This window comes from Manis pentadactyla, chromosome 1, assembly GCF_030020395.1.
Source record: "Manis pentadactyla isolate mManPen7 chromosome 1, mManPen7.hap1, whole genome shotgun sequence".
Classification (NCBI taxonomy): domain Eukaryota; kingdom Metazoa; phylum Chordata; class Mammalia; order Pholidota; family Manidae; genus Manis; species Manis pentadactyla.
Window position 1 is genome coordinate 99,441,341 of NC_080019.1, and position 23,321 is coordinate 99,464,661.

General features: G+C 38.1%; 1 protein-coding gene across 2 annotated transcripts in view; it reads right to left on the reverse strand.

Moving 5' to 3' along the window:
- Window positions 1-23,321, reverse strand: part of WDR49 (WD repeat domain 49) — a 141,943-nt gene that overhangs the window by 77,637 nt on the left and 40,985 nt on the right. For both annotated transcript variants that reach the window (XM_036898385.2, XM_057499808.1), the window contains exons 5-6: window positions 17,155-17,322; window positions 15,360-15,508 (exon numbers count right to left, since the gene is read on the reverse strand). In XM_036898385.2, coding sequence (XP_036754280.2) covers window positions 15,360-15,508; window positions 17,155-17,322 — 317 coding nt within the window. The remainder of the gene's footprint in view (window positions 1-15,359; window positions 15,509-17,154; window positions 17,323-23,321) is intronic.

Sequence of the window (23,321 nt, forward strand, 5' to 3'; positions counted from 1 at the left end):
AAATTAAAAATTCAATGAATGGGTTATACAGATAGTGGTCACACACCCATTATAGTCAAGAATATGATAAACGTGGCTTTTAAAGTATGGAGGAAAAACCTGAACAAGGAATGGAAAGAAATCTATGCATAATATTTTTAAAAAGTCAGCTAAAGGAATGAGTAAATGGAGAAAGGCAGGGTATGCTTTCTCAGTATTTTAAAGATGTCAAGTATCATATTCAATGAAATTCCAATCCAAATATAAATATGGTTCTTCATGAACATGAATATTGATCCTAAACTTTATTGAAAGGATACAATGTCAGAGAATATGTAAAACTGAAAAAGAAAAAGAAAAAGTAGCAATTGCCCTGCCAGTTATCTAAATATACAATAAAACTCAGAAGGATTAAAGATAATGGCATGAGAGGTGAGACCGATACCTCCTCCTAAAACTGCATATAATACAAAAATATAATTAATACAACTAATCCTGAAAGAGCAGCATGAAAGAAGGCAGTGTCAGACTGCCTACACCTGGAGAAAAGAACAGACCTCACAGAACAGGCAATGTACAAAAGCCATGATCCAGAGGGACCCAAGACTTTCCCCCACACCAGCTCACTGGCAGGAGGAAGAGAAATGGCATGGAGAGGGAGTGGAGTAGTGGGACTGCTGAGCACCTAGCCCTGGAGATCTGCTCTGAGAGCACAAAACTACATTGCATGGTGCTCTAGTGATTAGTGGTGTTTGAAAGCTAAGACAGTTGGAATACCTGAAGAGACTGAGATGCCAGCTGCTTGTGGAAAACAGGGATCCATATCCAGTTGATCTGGGACAAAAGAAAGGCAAGCAGTCTGAGAGACTTCTTAACAGAGAGAGGATTACTAAAGGGGCAAGGATTGCACAGAGCTTACAGATCAGGAGAAAGGGCAGGTAGAAAAAATTATCTGGGCACATTCAGCCCAGCAGGTTGGGAACTTTCAGAGGCTTCAGGGGTTCCATCCACATGGCTGGATATGCAACTCCAAAACCCCTACTGTGATATGCAGCCTACTGTGCCTTCCTGCCAGCCAGGCCACTCCTGGCTCACAAACTGGCAGCCCCTGTCCAGGCATCAGGCCAGAAAGAGGGAAGACCTGCCTACAGCAACTACAATCACAAAGCATAGAGGCTTACACCTGTGTGTTCAGACCACTGGCTCTGGCAACAGAGACAGGCATAGCAGCCAGGAAGCAGGACACACCTCTTTCCTCCCCCCAGGCACCAGGGCCACTCGCCTGTGACCCCAACATCATTCCCGGGGCAGATCACCTCCAGAGAGTAGAGCTTCAGGACACAAGAGGATGCCACATACAAATATGAAACATCAGAGGAACCTGGTTCAAAGCAAAATCCTACAAATACCAGAAAAAGAGTCAAATGAAATCAATTTCATCAATCTTCCTGAAAGATATTTCAAAATAAAAATCATAATCATGTTCATGGAGGTACAGAAAAATATTCAAGAACTCAGGAACGAATTTCAGTCAGAGATCCAATCACTAACTAATATAATGGAGGGTTTTAAAAGCATATTAAATATGTGGAGGAGACAATAAATGAAATAGACATTAGAGAAGATGTGTACAAAAAAGCTGAGGCACAGAGAGAAAAGGTTCTAGAAGAATGAAAGAAAATTGAGAGAACTGTGTTACCAAATGGAACAATATTCATGTTATAGGGGTATAAGAAGAAGAGAGAGAAAAAGGGATTGAAAGTGTCTTTGATGAGGTAACTGCTGAAAACTTCCTCAATCTGAGAAAGGAGATAGTCCCTCAGGCCATGGAGGTGCACAGATTCAAACACAAGGGACCCAAGGAAGACAACACCAAGACATATAATAATTAAAATGGCAAAGAGTAAGGATAAGGACAGACTATTAAAAGCAGCCAGAGAGAGAAAGAAGATCACATAAAGGAAAGCCCATCAGGCTAACATCAGACTTCTCAGCAGAAACCTTACAGGCCAGAAGGGAGTGGCATGATGTATTTAATGCAATGAAGCAGAAGGAACTTGAATAAAGATTACTTTATCTGGCAAGATTATCATTTAAATTTGAAGAAGGGATTAAACAATTTCCAGAGAAGCAAAAGCTGAGAGAATTTACCTCCAACAAACCATCTCTACAGTCTAATTTTGAGGGACTGCTATAGATGGAAGTATTCCTAAGGTTTAATAGCTGTCACCAGAGGTAATAAAACACAGTAAAGAAAGTAGAACAGCTAATTACTAAGCAAATGCAAAATTAAATTAACTATCCCCAAAGTCAATCAAGGGATAAACAAAGAGTACAGAATGACAAAGAGTGATTCCTAATATATAAAGAATGGAGGAGGAAGAAAAAGGAGGAGAAAAAAGAGAACCTTTAGATTGTGTTTGTAATAGCATATTAAGTGAGTTAAGTTAGACTCTTAGATAATAAGGAAGTTAACCTTGAACCTTTGAAAACCACGAATCTAACACATGCAATGGCAATAAGTACATACCTATCGATAATCACCCTAAACGTAAATGGTCTGAATGCACCAATCAAAAGACATAGAGTCACTAAATGGATAAAAAACAAGACCCATCTACATGCAACCTACAAGAGACTCACTTTAAACACAAAGACATACACAGACTAAATGTTAAGGGATGGAAATATATATTTCATGCAACTAACAGGAAGAAAAAAAGCAGGAGTTACAGTACTTGTATCAGACAAAATAGACTTCAAAACAAAGGAAGTCACAAGAGACAAAGAAGGACATTACATAAAGATAAAAGGGTCAATCCAACAAGACATAACCATTATAAATATCTATGCGCCCAACACAGGAGTACCTACATACGTGAAACAAATACAAACAGAATTAAAAGGGGAAATAGAATGCAATGCATTAATTCTAGGAGGCTTCAACACTCTACTCACTCTGAAGTACAGATCAACTGGACAGAAAATAAATAAGGAGACAGAGGCACTGAACAACACATTAGAACAGATGGACCTAACAGACATCCCCAGAACTCTCCACCCAAAAGCAGCAGAATACACATTCTTCTCAAGTGCACATAGAACATTTTCAAGGATAGATCATAGACTAGGCTACAAAAAGACCCTCAGGAAATTCAAAAAGATTGAAATTGCACCAACCAGTTTCTCAGACCACAAAGGTATAAACTAGAAATACATTACACAAAGAAAATGAAAAATCCCACAAACACATGGAGGCTACACAACATGCTCCTAAATAACCAATGGATCAATGACCAAATAAAAACAGAGATAAGCAATACATGGAGACAAATTACAACAATAATTAAATACTGCAAAATCTGTGGGACATAGTGAAAGCTGTGCTAAGAAGAAAGAATATTATGATACAGACCTACCTCAGGAAAGAAGAACAATCCCATATGAACAGTCAAAACTCACAATTAATGAAACTAGAAAAAGAAGAAAAATGAGGCCCAAAGTCAGTAGAAGGATGGACATAATAAACATTACAGCAGAAATGAATAAATTGAGAAGAATAAAACAATAGAGAGAATCAATGAAAGCAAGAGCTGGTTCTTCAAGAAAATAAACAAAATAGATAAACCCCTAGCCAGACTTATCAATAAAAAAAGAGAGTCTACTCATATAAACAAAATCAGAAATGAAAAAGGAAAAAATCACTATGGATACCACAGAAATACAAAGAATTATTAGAGAATACTGTGAAAAATTATATGCTCACAACCTGGATAACCTAGAAGAAATGCACAAGTCTCTAGAAAAATACAATCTTCCAAAGCTGACCCAGAAAGAAAGAGAAAATCTGAACAGACCAATTACCAGCAATGAAATTGAACTGGTAATCAAAAAACAACCTAAGAGCAAAACTCCTGTACCAGATGGCTTCACCACTGAATTTTATCAAACATTTAGTGAAGACCTAATACCCATCTTCGTTAAAGTTTTCCAAAGAGTAGAAGAAGAGGGAATACTTCCAAACTCATTCTATGAGGCCAGTGTCACTCTAATACCAAAACCAGGCAAAGACTTCACAAGAAAAGAATACTACAGACCAATATCCTTGATGAACATAGAATGCAAAAATGCACAAGAAAACATTAGCAAACCGAATTCAAAAATACATCAAAAAGTTCATACACCATGATCAAGTCGAATTTATTCCAGGGATGCAAGGACGGTACAACATTCCAAAATCCATCAATATCATCTACCATATCAACAAAAAGAGGACAAAAACCACATGATCATCTCCATAGATGCTGAAAAAGCATTTGACAAAATTCAACATTTATTCATGGTAAATACTCTCAACAAAATGGGTACAGAGGGCAAGTACCTCAACATAATAAATGCCATATATGACAAACCCACAGCCAACATTACTTAACAACAAGAAACTGAAAGTTTTTCCTTTAAGATTGGGAGCAAGACAAGGATGCCCACTCTCCCCACTTCTATTCAACATAATACCAGAGGTCCTAGCCACAGCAATCTGACAACACTAAGATACAAAAGGCATCTAGATTGGAAACAATGAAGTCAAACTGTCCCTGCTTGCAGATGACATCATATTGTACATAAAAAACCCTTAAAAGTCTTCTCAAAAACTACTAGATTTAATATCTGAATTCAGCAAAGTTGCAGGATACAAAATTAATATGCCAAAATCTGTGGCATTCTTATACACTAACAATGAACTAGCAGAAAGAGAAATCAGGAAAACAATTCCATTCACAATGGCATCATAAAGAATAAAATACCTAGGAATAAACCTAACCAAGGAAGTGAAAGACCTATACTCTGAAAACTACAAAACACTCATGAGAGAAATTAAAGAAGATACCAATAAATGGAAATACATCTCGTGCTCATGGATAGGAAGAATTAATATTGTCAAAATGGCCATCCTGCCTAAAGCAATCTACAGATTCAATACAATTCCTATCAAAATACCAACAGCATTCTTCAATGAACTAGAGAAAATTGTTCCAAAATTCATATGAAACCACAATAGACCTGGAATAGCCAAAGCGATCCTGAGAAGGAAAAATAAAGTGGGGGGATTATGCTCCCCAACTTCAAGCTCTACTACAAAGCCACAAAAATCAAGACAATTTCATACTGGCATAAGAACAGACCCATAAACCAATGGAACAGACTAGAGAGCCCTGATATAAACCCAACCATATATGGTCAATAATATATGATAAAGGAGCCATGAACATACAATGGGGAAATAACAGCCTCTTCAACAGCTGATGTTGGCAAAACTGGACAGCTACATGCAAGAGAATGACACTGATTATTGTTTAACCCCATACACAAAAGTAAACTCAAAATGGATCAAAGGCCTGAATGCAAGTCATGAAACCATAAAACTCTTAAAAGACAACATAGGCAAACATCTCCTGAATATAAACATGAGCAACTTCTTCTTGAATGCATCTCCTAGAACAAGGGAAACTAAAGCAAAAATGAACTCATGGGACTACATTAAACTAAAGAGTTTCTGTATGGCAAAGGATACCATCAACAGAACAAAAAGGCATCCTACAGTATGGGAGAATATATTTGTAAAAGACATATACAACAAGGGGTTAACATCCAAAATATATAAAGAACTTACACACCTCAACTCCCGAAAGGCTAATAACCTGATCAAAAAATGGGCAGAGGATATGAAGAGACAGTTCTTCAAAGAAGAAATTCAGATGGCCAACAGACACATGAAAAGATGCTCCACATCACTAATCATCAGGGAAATGCAAATTAAAACTGTTAGGCTGGAGGAAGGAAAAACAAGGACATGCAAACACAACAGAGAGATACCATAAAAGGAGAACAGGCCAGACCCCAAGGTCCGTGCCTTATATGGAAAGGGGATAGCTCTTCCTGAATTCCATCCTTCTGATGTACCAACTAAGACCTGGATGTCAGCCTCCTTCCTCTTGGAAGGAAAAATGTTTCTAGTTATCTATTATGTCACCTTGAGCCAATCATACCTCTCTACGCCCTCTAAGATATCTTGCCCACTTCTCCCCCTTCTAACCCCTTATAAGCCCCCACCTCCCTGACTGGGTGTGACTTCCCTGGCCTGGAATACCCAGACCTGGGAACATCACCAGGGAGTTGTGCTCAAATAAACTGCCTGGCCCTTTGTTGCCTCTCATTGCCTGCTTATTTTGGCTAGAATTTATCTTACATTTGGTGCTGAAATCCCGGGAAGGAGTGTGAGCACAGGGCCCTGACAAGCCACCGGCGGCCCTGCTCCCTCCTTCTCTGACCCGGGACCTCAGCCTGCTCTCTGCTGCCTGGACTATTTTCCGGTGAGTCCCTCAGTTTCCCCTGGTCTGTTTCCCTTCCTAACTCTGTTTCACCTGGTCTGTTAGAAATCATAGCTATGTCCAGGTTGGGGCATCCGGCCCCTTGGGCATCCAGTCCACCCTCTGCGGGCATCCGGCCTGCCCCTGGCCCTGCGGTGTGGGAGACGTCCCTAACCCAGGCTCCAGGATGTCTCCCCTGACTTGGTGCGCTTGGGATGTGAATGCTCCTCTCAGCGGGATTAGATGGGGAGTGGCACAGACATGGGGAACCAGCCCTCAAAAGCAGAGGCTCAGACCCTGCTGCGGTGTCTCATTTCTAATTTGGCTACTCTATATTTGTCCCGGGAAGTTCGTAAATAGAAGCTAGCCTTTCTTTGCTCTGAGGCTGGGCCTCAGTATCCCTTAGACAATCAATCTCATTAGCCCCCTGAGGGAACTTTCGATTTTGGCCTCCTCACTGACTTGACTAATTATTGCCACTGGAGCAGAGAGTAGGGTGAAATCTCGTATGTGCAGGCTTTTTGGACTTTGCGCTCCCGCCCAGACCTTTATGTTAAGTGTTCAATGACTCAGGTTCTCCTGGCCCAATCTCCAGTTAAAGATTGTCAGCTTCTTACTCTACCCAGTCCTTCTTCCTTTTCAGATCCACCAGAAGACCTCAGTTGCCCACCTCCCTCAGCTCATGATCCCCTCCCCCTCTCCCCACCACCATCTTTAAGTCCTTTGTCTTCACACATGTCGCCGCCATCTTAAAATCCTACATTCTCAACCATGCCTTGTCCTGCTCTCCTCTTCCGGTGGTTGCACCACCCCTCCCCCTCTCCTTCCACCTTCACTGCCCTCTTCCCCCACCGGAACATGCCCCTCCTGCCCTCTAGTTCCAGAAGCCACAGACAGGAAGCTGAGGAGAGGGAAGGCAATTGGATATCAGTGACTCAAGTCTTTATTTGGTTTGTCTGTCTGTGTATATGTTTTTGTGTGGGAGGTGTTGCTGACTGTAATCGTTGTGTCTCCGTTTGTCTGTTTGTGTGTCTAGGTGTGTGAATGAAAAATATTTTCCTACCTCCAGATGGTATTAATAAAAATTGATTTAAAAACAAGTACTTGTAAAAATTGGGCATTCTAAAACTTCCAGAAAAACTGATAAAAAATGTTAAGCATTAATGCTAATTTGGGTTTGGCTGAGGTGGGCATGTTCTTGTGGTTATCAGCTGCCTAAGATTACCTAAGGTCATTTAAATTGATGTTATCTGCTAAATCTTTTAAGAATAAAACGCTTAAAGGCTTAGCTTTCTCTCTAATATTCAGTAAAGCTCTTGTAAGTAATCTAGCATAGTTGTTACAAATGAGTGAACTAAAGAAGTGTGGCAAGTGAACACCTTTTTAATTGGGTGTTACAGTGTGTATACCTACCTACAGCCTGAGAATCTTTGTAGTAACCTAAAACCTTAAAGTTTTGCTAAATTAAGAAGAAATACTTTGTGTTTAGTGAGAGATTGTGCTGTAAAGCTCATAGGTACAGAAATTATGAAATTTTCATAAATTTGTCAATCTAAAGAATGCTAGTGTAACAGTTTACAATAGCCTGCTTCTCAGTGTTCACTAAAAATTAAGGTACCTAATGGTTTCAAGTTCTAATTAAAACTACTTAAAGTAATAAGGAAAACATTTCTGTATCCTTAAGATAATGTCTTTTGATAAAAGAAAATAACTTTGTTCTAAAGTGCAGCTGTTTTTACAGAGAGAACTCTAAATGAAAAAAAGAAAGGTATAGAAAGTTTGTAGAAGAATTTAATATGGTCATGCTATATAAAAGTAAAGCAAATGAGTCTCGGTATCAAGTACACAGCAAAATTAGAATTTTATTTTCGGTTAAAAAGGACAAAGTTTTCTTAACTGTTAGTCTGCTCTTAATATTGAAAGATTGCAATGGGTTCTCTAATTGTTTAATCAAAGCAGTTTCTCATGCTTAAAGTCTCAGTGAGTTGTCGGAGTATTTGAGAAAATGAGATCTTAATTTTAAAAGGACTAAAAGCTAAACTTTGCTAACAACTGTGTAACCTTCTTTATTTGCTTTTAAAGTACTTTGTTGTCATTCTAGTTAAATAGATAAGTATGTTTCATGGCAACCTATAATCCTATTTAAGCAAGTGCCAAAGAAACTTTCTTCTGACAACTTCCCAAAATCAAATTCAAAAAGGTAATTTTACCTCTAGTTAACTCTGATATTTTCTAGAGGGCGCCTAGAACATGTCAGAAGAACTTCTTCTCATTGGAGAAAATATTTAGCTAATTTGGCTTATTTACCTGCTTAATTACCTAGAAGGCAGTCACAGAGAATGATGCTAAACTTTGTTACTGAATGTTTTGTGTTACAGAAATATCAGAATTTCCTTATGACAACTGTCTTACAGTAAGCTCTCAACATATCTTTAACCATTGTCATTTGTAAGTCTTTTGTCATCTATACTCACTGTTTTATTACTCCTAAACTAGTAAAAAACTAGATTTCAGCAGAACAGATATTAGTTACATAGGATTAAGTAAACTAAGGAAGATTATTTTGTGGCTTTTTGTTTCAAATGTTATTAATAAAGTGTTTTAAGCTTTTTCTCTTAAGCTGATAACAGTTTAGTAAATAACTGTCTTTGTAAGTAGAATTGAAACTTTATCTTTCTCTCTACCTGATCCCTCCAGAATTTAAAAACTCTCAGTGACTATTTTTATATTTCATGACCGTATGTTTATTTGCACAAGTTCAATAAGAATCTGCTTTCCTTGTAAGAGGACCAATTAAAAACACTGGTTATATTACCAAGGCTTTGACTGGAACTTCATACCTGAGAGACATGTGTGTAAACTCAGATATGAACAGACAGCTTTAAAGAACTAAGATTGACTTTATAAAGCCAACAAAGCCCCTGAGAAGAACTGGCCTGGTACCTTGCTTAGAGGGTTCCCAGCAGCTTTACCAGGTGAGTAAAGAAAGTCACTTCCTGGCAGGTGCAGGAACCTCAGGAATGTCTTGAGAACCTCAAGAAGAGAGGAATTCACCCAAATGTACAGGTACTGCAGACACAACCTGATGGCAAGTCTGGCTTGGCTTTCTAGCCTCAAAAAGCTTTTACAAGTCCAATCTGAAATTCCTTATAAAAAGTTCCAGCAAAGCATATTTAAAAGAGCCTATGTAATCAATTGCTCTTTTTGCTGCACTTATGCAAATAATCAAGCCAACTGTTAATTATTTTCTTAATCTGGCTACTTCTAATAAAAATAAAGGTGATTTTAGAGAAAAGTATTGTTTCAATAATGCAATCTTATCTATACTAAATCCTAATACTAGTCATTGAGATGTAAACTCGATCCAGAATTCCAGTCCCCCTTAATAGCCTGGTTAATGCCCCTACTGAGCCCCTTAATAACAGTTTGTAGTTTACTCTTAGTTGCCCCTTGTGTCCTCAGGTTCCTCCAACAGCAGCTAACCCAGATGACCTGGGTCGACACCAACCAGATGGGGGTTCTTCCCACTGAACCCTCTCCTTCAGCCTAATACCAGCCTCAAACCCCCACAATGCCCCTTGTCAGCCAGAAGCAGCCAGATAGAGTCGTCACCCATTATGGCCAAAAGGCTGGAATGTTAGGCTGGAGGAAGGAAAAACAAGGACATGCAAACAGAACAGAGAGATACCATAAAAGGAGAACAGGCCAGACCCCAAGGTCCGTGCCTTATATGGAAAGGGGACAGCTCTTCCTGAATTCCATCCTTCTGATGTGCCAACTAAGACTGGGATGTCAGCCTCCTCCCTCTTGGAAGGAAAAAAGTTTCTAGTTGTCTATTATGTCAGCTTTAGCCAATCATACCTCTCCACGCCCCCTAGGATAGCTTGCCCACTCCTCCCCCTCCTAATCCCTTATAAGCCCCCACCTCCCTGACCGGGTGTGACTTCCCCAGCCTGTAATACCCAGACCGCAGAACATCACCCGGGAATTGCGCTCAAATCAACTGCCTGGTCCTTTGTTGCCTCTCATTGCCTGCTTATTTTGTCTAGAATTTATCTTACAAAAACCACCATGAGATATCATCTCACACCAGTTACGATGGTCAGCATCGAAAAGACTAAGAACAACAATTGCTGGCGAGGATGTGGAGAAAGGGGAACCCTCCTACACTGCTGTTGGGAATGTAAGCTAGTTCAACCATGTGGAAAGCAATATGGAGATTCCTCAAAAACCTAAAAATAGAAATATCATGTGACCCAGGAATCCCACTCCTTGGAATTTACCCAAAGAATACAACTTCTCAGATTCAAAAAGACATATGCACCCATATGTTTATCACAGCACCTTTTACAATAGCCAAGATATGGAAGCAACCTAAGTGTCCATCAGTAAGTGAATGGATTAGGAAGGTGTGGTGCATATACACAATGGAATACTATTCAGCCATAAGAAAGAAACAAATCCTACCATTTGCAACAACATGAATGGAGCTGGAGGATATTATGCTCCATGAAATAAGCCAGGTGGAGAAAGACAAGTGCCAAATGATTTCCCTCATCTGTGAAGTATAACAATGAAACAAAACTGAAGGAACAAAATAGTAGCAGACTCACAGACTCCAAGAAGGGACTAGTGGTTACCAAAGGGGAGGGGTGTGGGAGGGTGGTGGGGAGGGAAGGAGAAGGGGATGGAGGGGTATTATGTCTAGTCCACATGGTGTAGGGGAACATGGGGAAAACAGTGTAGCACAGAGAAGGCAAATAGTGAATCTGTGGCATTTTGCTGCACTGATGGACAGTGACTGCATTGGGGTATGGGTGGGGCTTGATAATATGGGTAAATGTAGTAACGAAGTTGTTTTCTCATGTGAAAACTTCTTAAGAGTATGTATCAATAATACCTTAATAAAAAATTTTTTTAAATTATTCCTAAGCTAGATACAAAATCCAAAGCCATATAGAAAATTATTTTAAACTCAACTTCTTAAAAATTAAAAACTTTTGAATAAGAAAAATAAAAGATACATGGCTGAAAGAGGTAAAATATTTGTACCATATGTTGAAAAGGACAAAGTATTTCTCACACTACTACATATCAATAAGAAAAAGACAGTCCAGTCAATCAGGTAAAAGGCATAATTGGATAATGCACACACAAGAAATACAAATGATCAAGAAATTTGAAAAATAAATTCATTCTAATTTTTGACCATTGATTCCCAAAAAAAGTCGAACACATTAATAGTATCCATTATTGACCAAAGTGTGGGAAAACAGGCATCTCTGTACACCTCTAATGAGTGTACCAATTGTACAATGTTTCTGGCTCTACAACAACAATATTTACAAAAATCCTTTATAAAGAGCATCCCTGTTGACTCAGTAGGATCACCTCTGGGAACTTACCTCTAGGAACTTTTCACAAAAAAATCGACTACTGTAGTCTTAAAGATGTGTGTGTGTGTGTGTGTGTGTGTGTGTGTGTGTGTGTGTGTGTGGTATCTTAGTTTATAACAGAAAAAATTTGAAATGAGATCTCTCATAATCAATAGGTAACTGAATAATTAAAGTTATGATCATTCATACTATGAATTACTAATAGAAGGTAAAAATTCAGATCTATGTACTAACACAGAAAGGTCTCCAGGAGATACTGTTTAAAGAAAACCAAGTTGCAGAAAAGTATGTCTACTGTGGAACCGTTTAAAAATGAATAATAAATACTACCTTGTATTTGCACATACACATAGGATGACATATATAATAATATAATCCTACATATTATTATAACATAATATGTAATATATTAAATATTTAATAAAAACATGAGAAGTTACACATCAAATGTTAATAGCTATGTTTTCGGAGAGGAATTGATTGGAAGCGGAAGTGAGCAAGAGGAATATTCACTATCTGTACTGTATGCTTTGTCATTTATAATTTTTACTTAAGGGCATGATTCCATTTACTTGTATTATTTGACAAAATGAAACTGGGTTTGTTTCTGGATGGACAGAAGGAAGTTGTGGAGGGGCGGTGTGCAGAAGTGAAAGGAAGATAAGCAGGTAAGATGTAGTCACCAACACAGAAGTCTGACTTTGTGTTTCCTTTACCAATCCTGGGTCTACAATGTTGGAACCAGGCTCTGAGAAAAATCAGAACCTCAAACAAAGGATTAAATTACAAATGGATCTTATTCTGATGGTCAAATCAGAATGAGTAGCCCAGGAGAGAAGAGTTAGGAGCAACAGACAAGCTGAATCAGGCTCCCTGGTTGGAATGCCAACCCCAGCAGAGAGATTTCCCCAAAGTTTTGAAAATCTTTTTACTTTCCATGGTGATTCCTCCTCAAACGACCAAGTTACTGGTTCTCTGCAAGTCCTTGCCATCAGTGGCTGCCATTTTAGGAGACAGTTTAGTAGTCCAAAGCAAAATGCAATTGAACCATTGTTTAGTTATGATACCCAATTCTATAGGGATAAACTTATTGTTTAATCATCACTGGAAAGTAGGAATGAGCAATCTTCAAAAAAAAGAACTGGTCTTGGATCATTTTTGGAGGAAATTATTTAGATCTAAGTTGTTTTGGTGTGAAAATCATCTAATTTAGCAGCCCATTGACTAAAACATGCTCCCTGTTCCCTAACTTAACCCCAGTACAATCACAAATTTTATGGCAATAAAGCAAAGGTTTAACCTGGTAGCAGAAAGCCCTGCTGTTGTGAAGACATACAAACTGAGATTGTTATGCATTTATCATAGTTAAGTGGATTTAGACTAATGTGAAAGACAGTATGACAAGCTTTATTATAATGTAATGATTTAAAAGTCAAAGCAAAAATAGAATGATAAAATGGCTTCGCAAGAGGTCAGGTAGTATCAACATTGATGATAGCTGTACACAATCAATTTTGACTTTTTTCACTTGCTTTTAAAGTTCTAAAACCTTCCAGGAAATTCTCTAAAGATAAAATGCCTGTTATTCCTTTCGTATTTATACTTGATAAGAATTTATTCATTTAACTAAGATTTATTGAGGACCTACTATGTGTACAGCACAATTCAAAAGTGATATAGTTATGAATCTTCATGTGCATCCTCTTAGTACACTATTGTATAAGTCACATTCAACAGATACATTAATTTATGCTAGGTCCTGGGAAACACAAAAACAAATGCAACAAATTATCTTTGCCTTTAAGCACTCATAATCTAGTGTAAGATACAATAACATAGACAACCCTTGAGTATACAAGTGAGATTATTTAAATTCAATAATAAAAATTAGAACAAAGCACTAAAAGATCTAAAAAAATAGAACTAAATATGACCTGGGCATCAAGAAAGGTCTCACTCTGAGTTTCTTTGGTACTTTAGAATCACAATAATATGTCTTCTCTTCAAATTGGTAACAAATAATCATTGAACAAACATTACAAGATGCCAAGCACTTTGATGGATACCAAGTATACGGGGTGAAAGGAGACTGACTCTGCTTGAAGAAGCACATTAACAATTTTAGTGCAACAGGATTCATGCTCTAATGAGAGACACAGGTGAAGCAGGAGTGCAGAGAAAGAAACACCTAGGTCTGCATGAAAGACTCCAAAAAGTCTGAAATGCTGAGGATAATTAGGCATTTGCCAATTGATCATGCAGGAAAGGGAACTGAAGGCAGAAGGAGAGCATGCTGCAGAGTCACGGGGCAGCACAGACGGGACAACCAAAGGTCTGAGGACGCCGGAGCGCTAAATGGACGGAAGAAAAAGCAGGAAGTGGAGTGGGATGGGGAGACGGGAGAAGGGCTTTGTATAAATACTTGGGAATTTTAGACTTGATATTTAGACTAAGTGCAAGATGATATATTGAAGATTTTTTCCTACAAACCACTAAATTAGCAGTAGAGCGTGGAATCAGACCAGTGTGAAAGCAGGGAGACAAGCCAGGAAAACTTTGCAATATTTTGGGCAACAGAAGATGAGATTTTGAATTAGAACAGTGACAGCCAAGAAGGAGAGGTGAAGCTGATAATTGCATTTTGATGGTAGAATCCAGAATTGATAGTTGATTGGTGAAGTTTAAAGGAAAGGGAGATTTACATGATAATACAATAAAGTAAGCGAGTTTGGCCGAACTTACAGATGGGGTGAAGCTAAAGAGTTGAATATGAATTTCTATTTAATTTTACTTTTACACATATCACTTTAGAACAAAATAATAAGCGAGACTCACTGAGAGTCTCAACAGGCTGCCCCAATAAGTCTATTGTCCTCCCCTTCTCTTCACAACCAAGTGTCTAGAAATCTGTCACATGTTAATTGGATCAGTAAGTCACGCATTATATAAAATGGAAGTTTCACTAAGAAGGCAATGACAAGATTACTAGAGGTTAAGAAATTTTTCCTAAAAGAATATAAGTAGTAAATAATCTGGTCAGGATTCAACCTGTACAGTGTGGTTCTAGTGTTAAGTTTTTTCCACTGTATTTAACGTATCCCAATAATATCATCATACAGAAACAGACTGATATACTTGAGATGTTCTTAATGTATTTGAAATTCTTTATATTAACTTTGATTTCCAACTTACTCTCTTCAGTATCACAATAACAAAAGCTAATTGGCTGTGTCAATTGTGATTTACCAAAATAGCATTTCCTCATCCCATTTCATTTTTTTTTTTCTATTGAGTTAGTGAGAACTTTGGAAAATTTCAAGATGTGACCTATTGAGTGCCCAATAAAATTAAATCTGAGTACATGGTTTTAAAAATTTAATGAAAAACTTTGTCTAGTTGTCCAGGACTATTCTTAAGTTGCCATTCAATATCATTTCCAAATATCAAATTCCATAGACATTGTAATTAGTCAGTACATGCCGAATTCCAAAGACATTGTAATTAGTCGGTATATTTTTAAAATCTTAGAAGAATTGAGGACCAAAGATAGATTTGGGTAGGGACTGGGGAAGCAGAATTAAATAAATTAAATAAATAAATGCACAATGTTACTTACTTTATCACTGGAGAAGCTGAAAAGTTGTTTTCTTGCAGCAAAGAATTGGACAGCTATTACACTGGCTGAGTGACCCCAAAGGACACCAACTGGCTTAGAGACAACATAGGGGTTCCAAAGGCAAACTTTATTGTTAATGCCAGCAGTTGCTAATTAGAAATCAGAAAGAAAATGATGTTTTTCATAACACGAATAACACATAGCGTTTTTTTTAATGAGTATATCACATATCTATAGGCTGATAAATGCCTTCTAAGCACTAAAGTACCCTTCCTTGAAGGAGGAGAAGCTTGTCATTGCCCAGGGTAATAGGGCATGAGTTCTGTCACTGGAAGGAGTATGCCTGAGGTGAAAGGACAATACAGTCCCATCTAGGAGGCAACCAGCAGCCCAACCAGGAGGACACAAAGACCTGCTACCCAGTCCTGATATTTTGCCTCTCCAGCCAACAGAGCCTAGGAATGTAGACCATGTGAAAGTTATCCCAGGAGCAAGAAAGAACTAAAATAACATTTAAAGTTTCCAAATTAATGAAAACATATAAGGAAACAAATGATTTTCACTTTCGTGTACACCATCTAGTATATTTGCAAGCAAGCAAGCAGTAAGTTGACCTGCTCTATTGAGACAATAAGGTATTCTTGCACATGAATTGGTTGTGTCCAGGGGCACATCAAGAGCAGAGGGCACAGTGCTTCTTCAGGGCTGTGGAAACTCAGTAGAGCCCTCTTCACCACTCCCTTCTTTGGGGCTGACTCTGGGGCCATGTTTACATGTCCTTATATTTCCAGCACTCTGCCAGGCACAAATTAGTGGTCAGCATAATGGTGTTGAAATAAGTAATCAATGAAGCTATGAAATGGTTGATAATGAGTCCCAAAGTCAATTTGCTAACCCCTGAGTCTCCTCTAATAAATCTACAAAATTCCTTGAAAGTTTGATGTTGCCGTATTCCTAGATTCATAGTCAAATTATCTTTTACCATGAGTAGCAACTTTAATTGTTAGGGATTTCAGAGACTCAGCCCTCTCGTTGATATCAATACTGTTTCTATAAAGGATAATTATTGAATGAAGATTAATATGACCCACTCCACCATGTATGTTTTCTCTGTAACAACACTATCAATTTTTTAATATCATTTTTTTACAATGCCTGAACTAATATCATACATATCAAATTATCAGCTTTCAAAATGTCTAAATATTTTATTTAAATAGTTAATGCCTGAAAATATTTATGGTTTATTTCCTCAGGTAAAATGTACTCTTTTACATAAAAAAAAAAAAAAGAACTCTCATACAGCAAACTAAAGCTTTAGTTTAGGATAATCTGAAATTTTTCAAAAAGCATTAGAGGTTGTACTTGAAAGGTGAAAATGTTCTATGATTCGCAGATATTGTGTGTGTGTATGCGGCTGTATGTGTGTGTGCATGTGCACATATGTGTATGTAGTAGCAGGGAAAATGATGTATTTGAATTACAAAGATGGCAGAATAGCAGACGCTGCACAAACTGTCTTATTTCTCTATGTCATTTTACATCTCCCACCAATTCTAATAAAAACACTAATTAAAGCATTGGGGCACTTCCTCATATTTTCACTCCTATGTAGTTCATATACGTTGCCCATCATAATGCATCATTATTAGACATTCTCAGGCAATAAAATATGAGCTGCTCAAGTTGGTCTCCCTGGCCATAAAGCAACAAGGTGGAGAGCCTCCATGCATACAGATATGCATCCCAGACTGTTGATGAGGCCCTCATAGTTACCATGATTTATTTTACATACCAATTAAATTGAGCCGAGAGTGGTAATCAAAAGCATGAATGCCCTGGGCAATGTTGAAGGATGTCACTTTAAGATGCTTTTTTGATTTCTCTCTCCATGCTAGTACCATAGTATTTGTATTGCTGGTTGTACTGGAAATGATAGCATCTAAAGATGCATTGTAAGTAACTGATGAAAAAAGGAAAATGATCATTAGTTGATTTCTCAAAAGAAATGAGTAGAATTGACTGTTGAAATATATGAAGTTGAAAATTAAACTCAGATTATGACACAATCTGACACAGAAAATTCCTCACTGATACCTTCTCCCACCTTCTACTAAAGAACTTACAGAGAGAAATTACAGCAAAATCTGCATTTGAACTTTTTACCCAATCTAAGAATACCTTGAAAAAAGTGTTTTAATTGGAACACATGGCAGGAAAGAATATTGATCACAATAATCATATGGGATTCTGGAGATGTAAAATGAGTAATTGGCCAAATTTTGGGTTCTTCCTCCTGGGAACTGAAACAGGCAGACAGGAGCTTAGCAGTCATTTGGTGCTTTCAGATGTCCAGCTTGTGCATAAATTATGGTTTATTTAAATTACTACTGGTCTAGAATGTTTGAGAGTAGGATGACCGGGATTCAATACCCTGCTAAGATTCACAAAACACAGCTAGAGACTTGGGCAAAAGGCTGTTCCTGCATTTCCGATGACCCTACAGCAGATGTTGAGCAAAATCCCATTTCCCGTGCAAGGAAAATGATCCTGCCTTTTGTCAGGAGGACCTTCCCACTCCTATCAGACTCACATGGGCCAAAAGGCCAATAGCCACAGCTGCTCTTCCACCAACTTTTAAGCCACTATACCCACGGTTAGGTGGAAGTTCTCCTAGCATTTTGCTCAATGATCTGTGTCCCTGAGTTGAAGGATTTCTGATTTAACCTTAAGGGGATGCCTCACACAAAGGCAGATGTTGTAACTTTGTATAGCTTCAATAAAATGGCTCTTGGAAATATTTCTGATCTGCTTATTACATAGAACCAAGAGGTGGCACTGTTGAATGACAATTCCCAATGGGTTACCAGCATTCCTGAACTTATGAAACCAATCACTGTCTTTTCTACTAAGTCCCACTGCCCGTGAGCCTGCCAGGTCCCGAACTGAGGTTCTGTCTATTGACAACTACATTTAAGTAGCCATCCTCTCAGTCCCAGACCAAGACCCCACTTCACCTTGAATCTTCCCTTTCCCTATCTCACTTTTCTATGCCACTTAGCCCCTGAGGAGCAGTATTCCTCTGTTTCATTCTCTCTCCATCCTTTTCTCTCATCTACTGTCTTTCCTTCTAAAAAAAAAAATAGAGACAGAGATAAAAAGAGCAGAAAGGGAGGAAAGGAAAGAAGGAAGGGGGGAAGGAGGGACCCAAGAAATGATTGGTTCTTATGAAGCTGAGTCCTTCGAGCCTCACTAGGCGTGATGGTCCCTGACGATGGGCTGGATTACTGCTGCTGCTTTACAGGAATGCCAACAGTACACATTCGGATGAAAATTGTTCTTGTTAGGAAGCAACCTTGCTGAAAAATTCCCTTGTTTACAGAAAATGCTACGTTTCAACTAAAATTCTAACTCAACTCAGTGAAGCAATATTGCAAGATCTAAAGTATACAACAAACAGTATAACTATATCTTTAAATCTTGGATATTCCATAATACCATAACAGCACAACCCAAATAAAATACAATTTTCTACCCAGAAAATTAGTTTGTCTTATGTTCCCACATTATATCCAAGTATCATCTTTAATTTTGAGTTTATGAAGAAAGATATATCAAGAAGCACATTTTGCTCTGGTATTCAAAGTATTGCTGTAATATTTGAATCTGCGGGTTACCAAGTGACATTCAAGGGCCTGTCATGTTACATATTGGAGACTCAACAATTCACACTTTATTCCTAAACCGAGATATGATTTGTTTCTGATTAAGTTGGAGAATGCCAGAGCTCCTGAGAATGTTGACTAAAAATTGAGAGCCAAGCCATTTCTTTAAAATCAAATCAGCTGATAAATAAAGATGTTTTCCCACCTTCTTAAAGGCAGGAAAGGAGATGATAATAGGTTATGATGAAAAAATTTTTAAATATCAAGTTAGGGAATGGGATGAGCTGATAAAATGTAATCATATTCTCAGTGAGTTTGGGGATTGGTAGAGGAAAATATTTTTTTTTATTACCTTTAGATAATATTTTGAGGGAGAAAAGACAACTTAATCATGTCTGTGCATTAAGATGCTCACTTGCAACTCTTCCACTCTCTTGCCACTAAGTCATAAAAAGGCATTAAAGGAAACTGCCATCCATCCTTGTCCTCGACTGTGCTATCAATTAATCGAACCTGTGCAACACCAATTAGTTAATGTGAGAAAGTGACTTAAAAATGAAAAGTGATACCTAAAAATCAAGTAATACTACTGCATGCACTTGGAATAAACTAGAGTAATCATTTGCCAACAGATAGGAGTTGTAGCAGGGTTAGAAAATTGGGCTATTTCTAACTAAGATTTCTTATCATTTTCCAGCCTTTTACTTTAACAGCTGTGTGACTCAGGAAAGCACTCTACCCTGAACTTTCTTTGATGCTTTCTTATATGAGGGAGTTGATTTTCAGCTGCATTTATTATTTTGAGGTTGTAGTCACACTGTCTGAGACCACCACAGGGATCTCTATATTCTGAGCAACTATTATTTCAAAGAAGAAAGATGGAAAGAACAACCCTTTCCATTCCATTTTTAAAAATCAAAATGCATCTAATTGCTCACTGCTAGGCACATTAAAAAATAATAATGCAATTAATTTAATTAATAATTTTTCAAAATACTGATTAGTTCCATTTTCATGATACAAATGGGTATTACCTTCCACTGTGCTATCAAATAAGCTGCAGGAAGAGACTCTTTCTTCAAGCCTAAACCACTGACTCACAGCTTATTTCAACACAACAAGGGGACTAGCAAGGAAGGGCAGCCTGTTCTTGTTCACTTAGTGGTGCACCATCTTTTTGTCTGAACCAATTTAGATGCAGAGAGGTAGAACAAGACACAAGCAGGACACCAAACTTAGTCCCTAACAATTATCAAGTTCCCTCTAATGAAATGCAACTTGGTATCTGTATTCTAAGTTCTCTGGCACAGCTGTATTAATTAACTCAGCAATTAGTGATACTGTATCTCAGTTCAAAATGCTGTGTCCCTTCTCCTGGACATGGTCAAACAAAGGGGACAAAATACCTTCCAAATTGAAAAAAAAAGATCAATGATTTTTGTTGTTGGTTATTCAGTGTTTACTCTTCTAAAACTGCTCTTTTAGGCTACAGTTTCCAAGACTTCCAGTAATATTGTCTGTGTGAGAAGGCATTTATTGGGGGCCACAAAAAGGGAAATTCTCTGAGATTCGAGACGTTTATGTTTTGCACTCTTGCCCAAATTCTCCATACTTACTCTATGCACTTCAGAATGTAATTATTTTTCTTTCCATTAAAATATAACATAGAACCACTTGGACAAGATGAAAACATTACTCCTTCAAAGTCTTAAATAAGAAATATGAACCTTACCTTAAAGCGGTAAGCTAAAACTCTTCGGTCCCAAACTGTTTTTCCTTTGATATCCCAATTTTATACTCTATCCTTAGCTTCAGTGAAGCATGATTACCATACTTGCTCATGTATTTCTTTCTTTCCTCAATTGCATATTCCTTTCTCACACTGAGTAGAAAATTAGCAAAACTATTTTCTGAGAAGTTCTGAGAATATCAACTCATATTGCTGGGGTAAAAAGAGCATCAAATCAAAGCAACCTTTGGGTGCTTGACCCTGAGAGAGTAAGTGTTGCAGACCAAGGAACATATTCATTACTGAGTTCACTGTCCTATGTTCGACTCCAGCCTGCCTTCCTCCTCCTCCTCATTTCAGCGTTTCCTCCCTTCTTCTTGGGTGAAAATAACTGAGCTGCAAACCAACCAAAAAATCTTGTGTTTAAGCTTCTACATCTCCATTGCTAAATCTGGGGAAAGGCATTCATTCATCAGTTAGGACTAAGTAGGTCCTCCTTTCAGAGGTACCTGTGAGCTTCAAACATAACATTTGAAATAAGAGAGAATCTTAGAGACTTCACCTTTCCATTCTCTACTCCCCTTTTTGCATTACCTTCTCCTCTACTTTTTTCCTCCACATCCATTCACATAGTATTAAACTATACATTATCTATAAAAATATTTTTCTCACTTTCTTTTAAACATAAAGAATGCCTACTTTTCAAAGAATAAAAACTACAAATAGCAAGATTTTTTTTGGTATCTTTCTTTTGAAATACTTTACAATAACATTTACCCAACATCTCCGTCTGTTCAGGCCACTATAATGAAATACACAGGATGGGTGGCTTAAAATACAAACATTTATTTTTCGCAGTTTTGGAGGCTGGGAAATCCAAGCTGATGGCACTGACAGATTCAGCGTCTGAGAAGGGCCCTCCTCCTGGTCACAGATGGCCTACTTCTTGCCGTGTTCTCACCTGGGTCTCTTTTATAAAAGCACAAATCCCACTGATGAGACATACTCTCAGGACCTAACCACCTCCCAAAAGCATGACCTTATTGAGGGGTTAGGATTTCAACATATGAATTTGGGAGACACACAAACACCCAATCCAAAACTTTCTGCACCTCCCCCTTCAAATTCATGTCCTCTCAAATGCAAAATACCCAAAATACATTTCCAAAGTCCCCAAAGTCTTAACTCATTCCAGCATCAACCCTAAAGTCTAAGTTCAAAGTCTCATCTAAATATCATCTAAATCAGCTATGGGTAAGACTCTGGATGTAATTCATCCTGAGACAAAGTCCTCTCTGTGCTGTGAATTTGTGAAACCAAACCAAATCACTGTGCATCCAAAATACAATGGTGGGACAAGCCTATGAAGGGCTTTCTCATCCCAAAAGAGAGAAACAGGAAAGAAGAAAGGGCAGTAGGACTACGTCCACACAGAACCTAACAGGGAAAACTCAGTGAACTGAAAGCTCAAGAATGATCCTCTTCTGTTTGATGTCCTGCTTTCTAAACCAACTGGCATGGCCTTGTTACCCCTGGCTCAGTGGGTTGCTGTCCATGCCGTGGCAGCACCCCCCACCCCCGTGCTGCAGCTCTCTGAAGAGGCCCTACCAATGTCTTTGCCCCACTGGGTACAGCCCACACCACAGAGCTCTGTAAGGCCCCCACCCCTGAGGCACCACACTGGGCAGACTGGCCACCAAGACAGGCAGCCCCATCCTTTGAAACTTCTGTGCAGTATCTCAGAGGAAAAGACCAGGTACTTAAAGACACAAAAATGGAATCTAACTAAACTGAAACATAGTCATATTTTTTTAAAAGACTGAATAAAAGTGAATAAAGCCCCCTTAACGTGCAGAGCAATATCAAGCACACAGTATCTAAAACACACATAATTGGAGTCCCAGAAAAAAAAAAAAAAAAGAGGTAAAGCAGAACACTTTGGAAAAAATAATAATAGAAAAATTTCCAAATTTAATGAAAGCTATTAAGTCCACATAGCCAAGAATTTCAATGAATTCCAAGCAGCATAAACACATACACACACACAAAGAAAACTGAGGCACATACCGATCGAATTGCTTAAAATCAATGAGAAAGAGAAAATCTGACAAAACATTCTACTGTTGGAGTAGACACTAAGAAGAATAAAGGACGTATTGCCTCTCCTAAGAAAATTGTTTTAATTTTCCGTATTTGTATAAATGTGATTTACATGGGAGGCAACCAAGTTTCCTCCTGGGATTGAAAGGTTCTGACAGGCAGGACCAAAATTCTGGTGTAGGTTTAGAAATCTTTAGGATTGGTTCACAGATTAAGCAGTATCTGAAAGCAAGATTTTAAAGAAAAACCCAGGAGCAAAGCCAAAATGGAGAATCGTATAAATCATGCAAGGAGGAGTCCATCAAAATTAGATGATGCAGAGGCAAAATAAGGAGCTTGGCAAAGGTAAGGGAAGTTTCAGGGACAATATTGCCAGAAAGACTCTTCTTAAGTGGCAGGATCTGGAGTACCTCAGGGTAAAGAATCCTTTGGGAGTAGTCAACATTGATGAGGCAAGCTGCGAAGAGT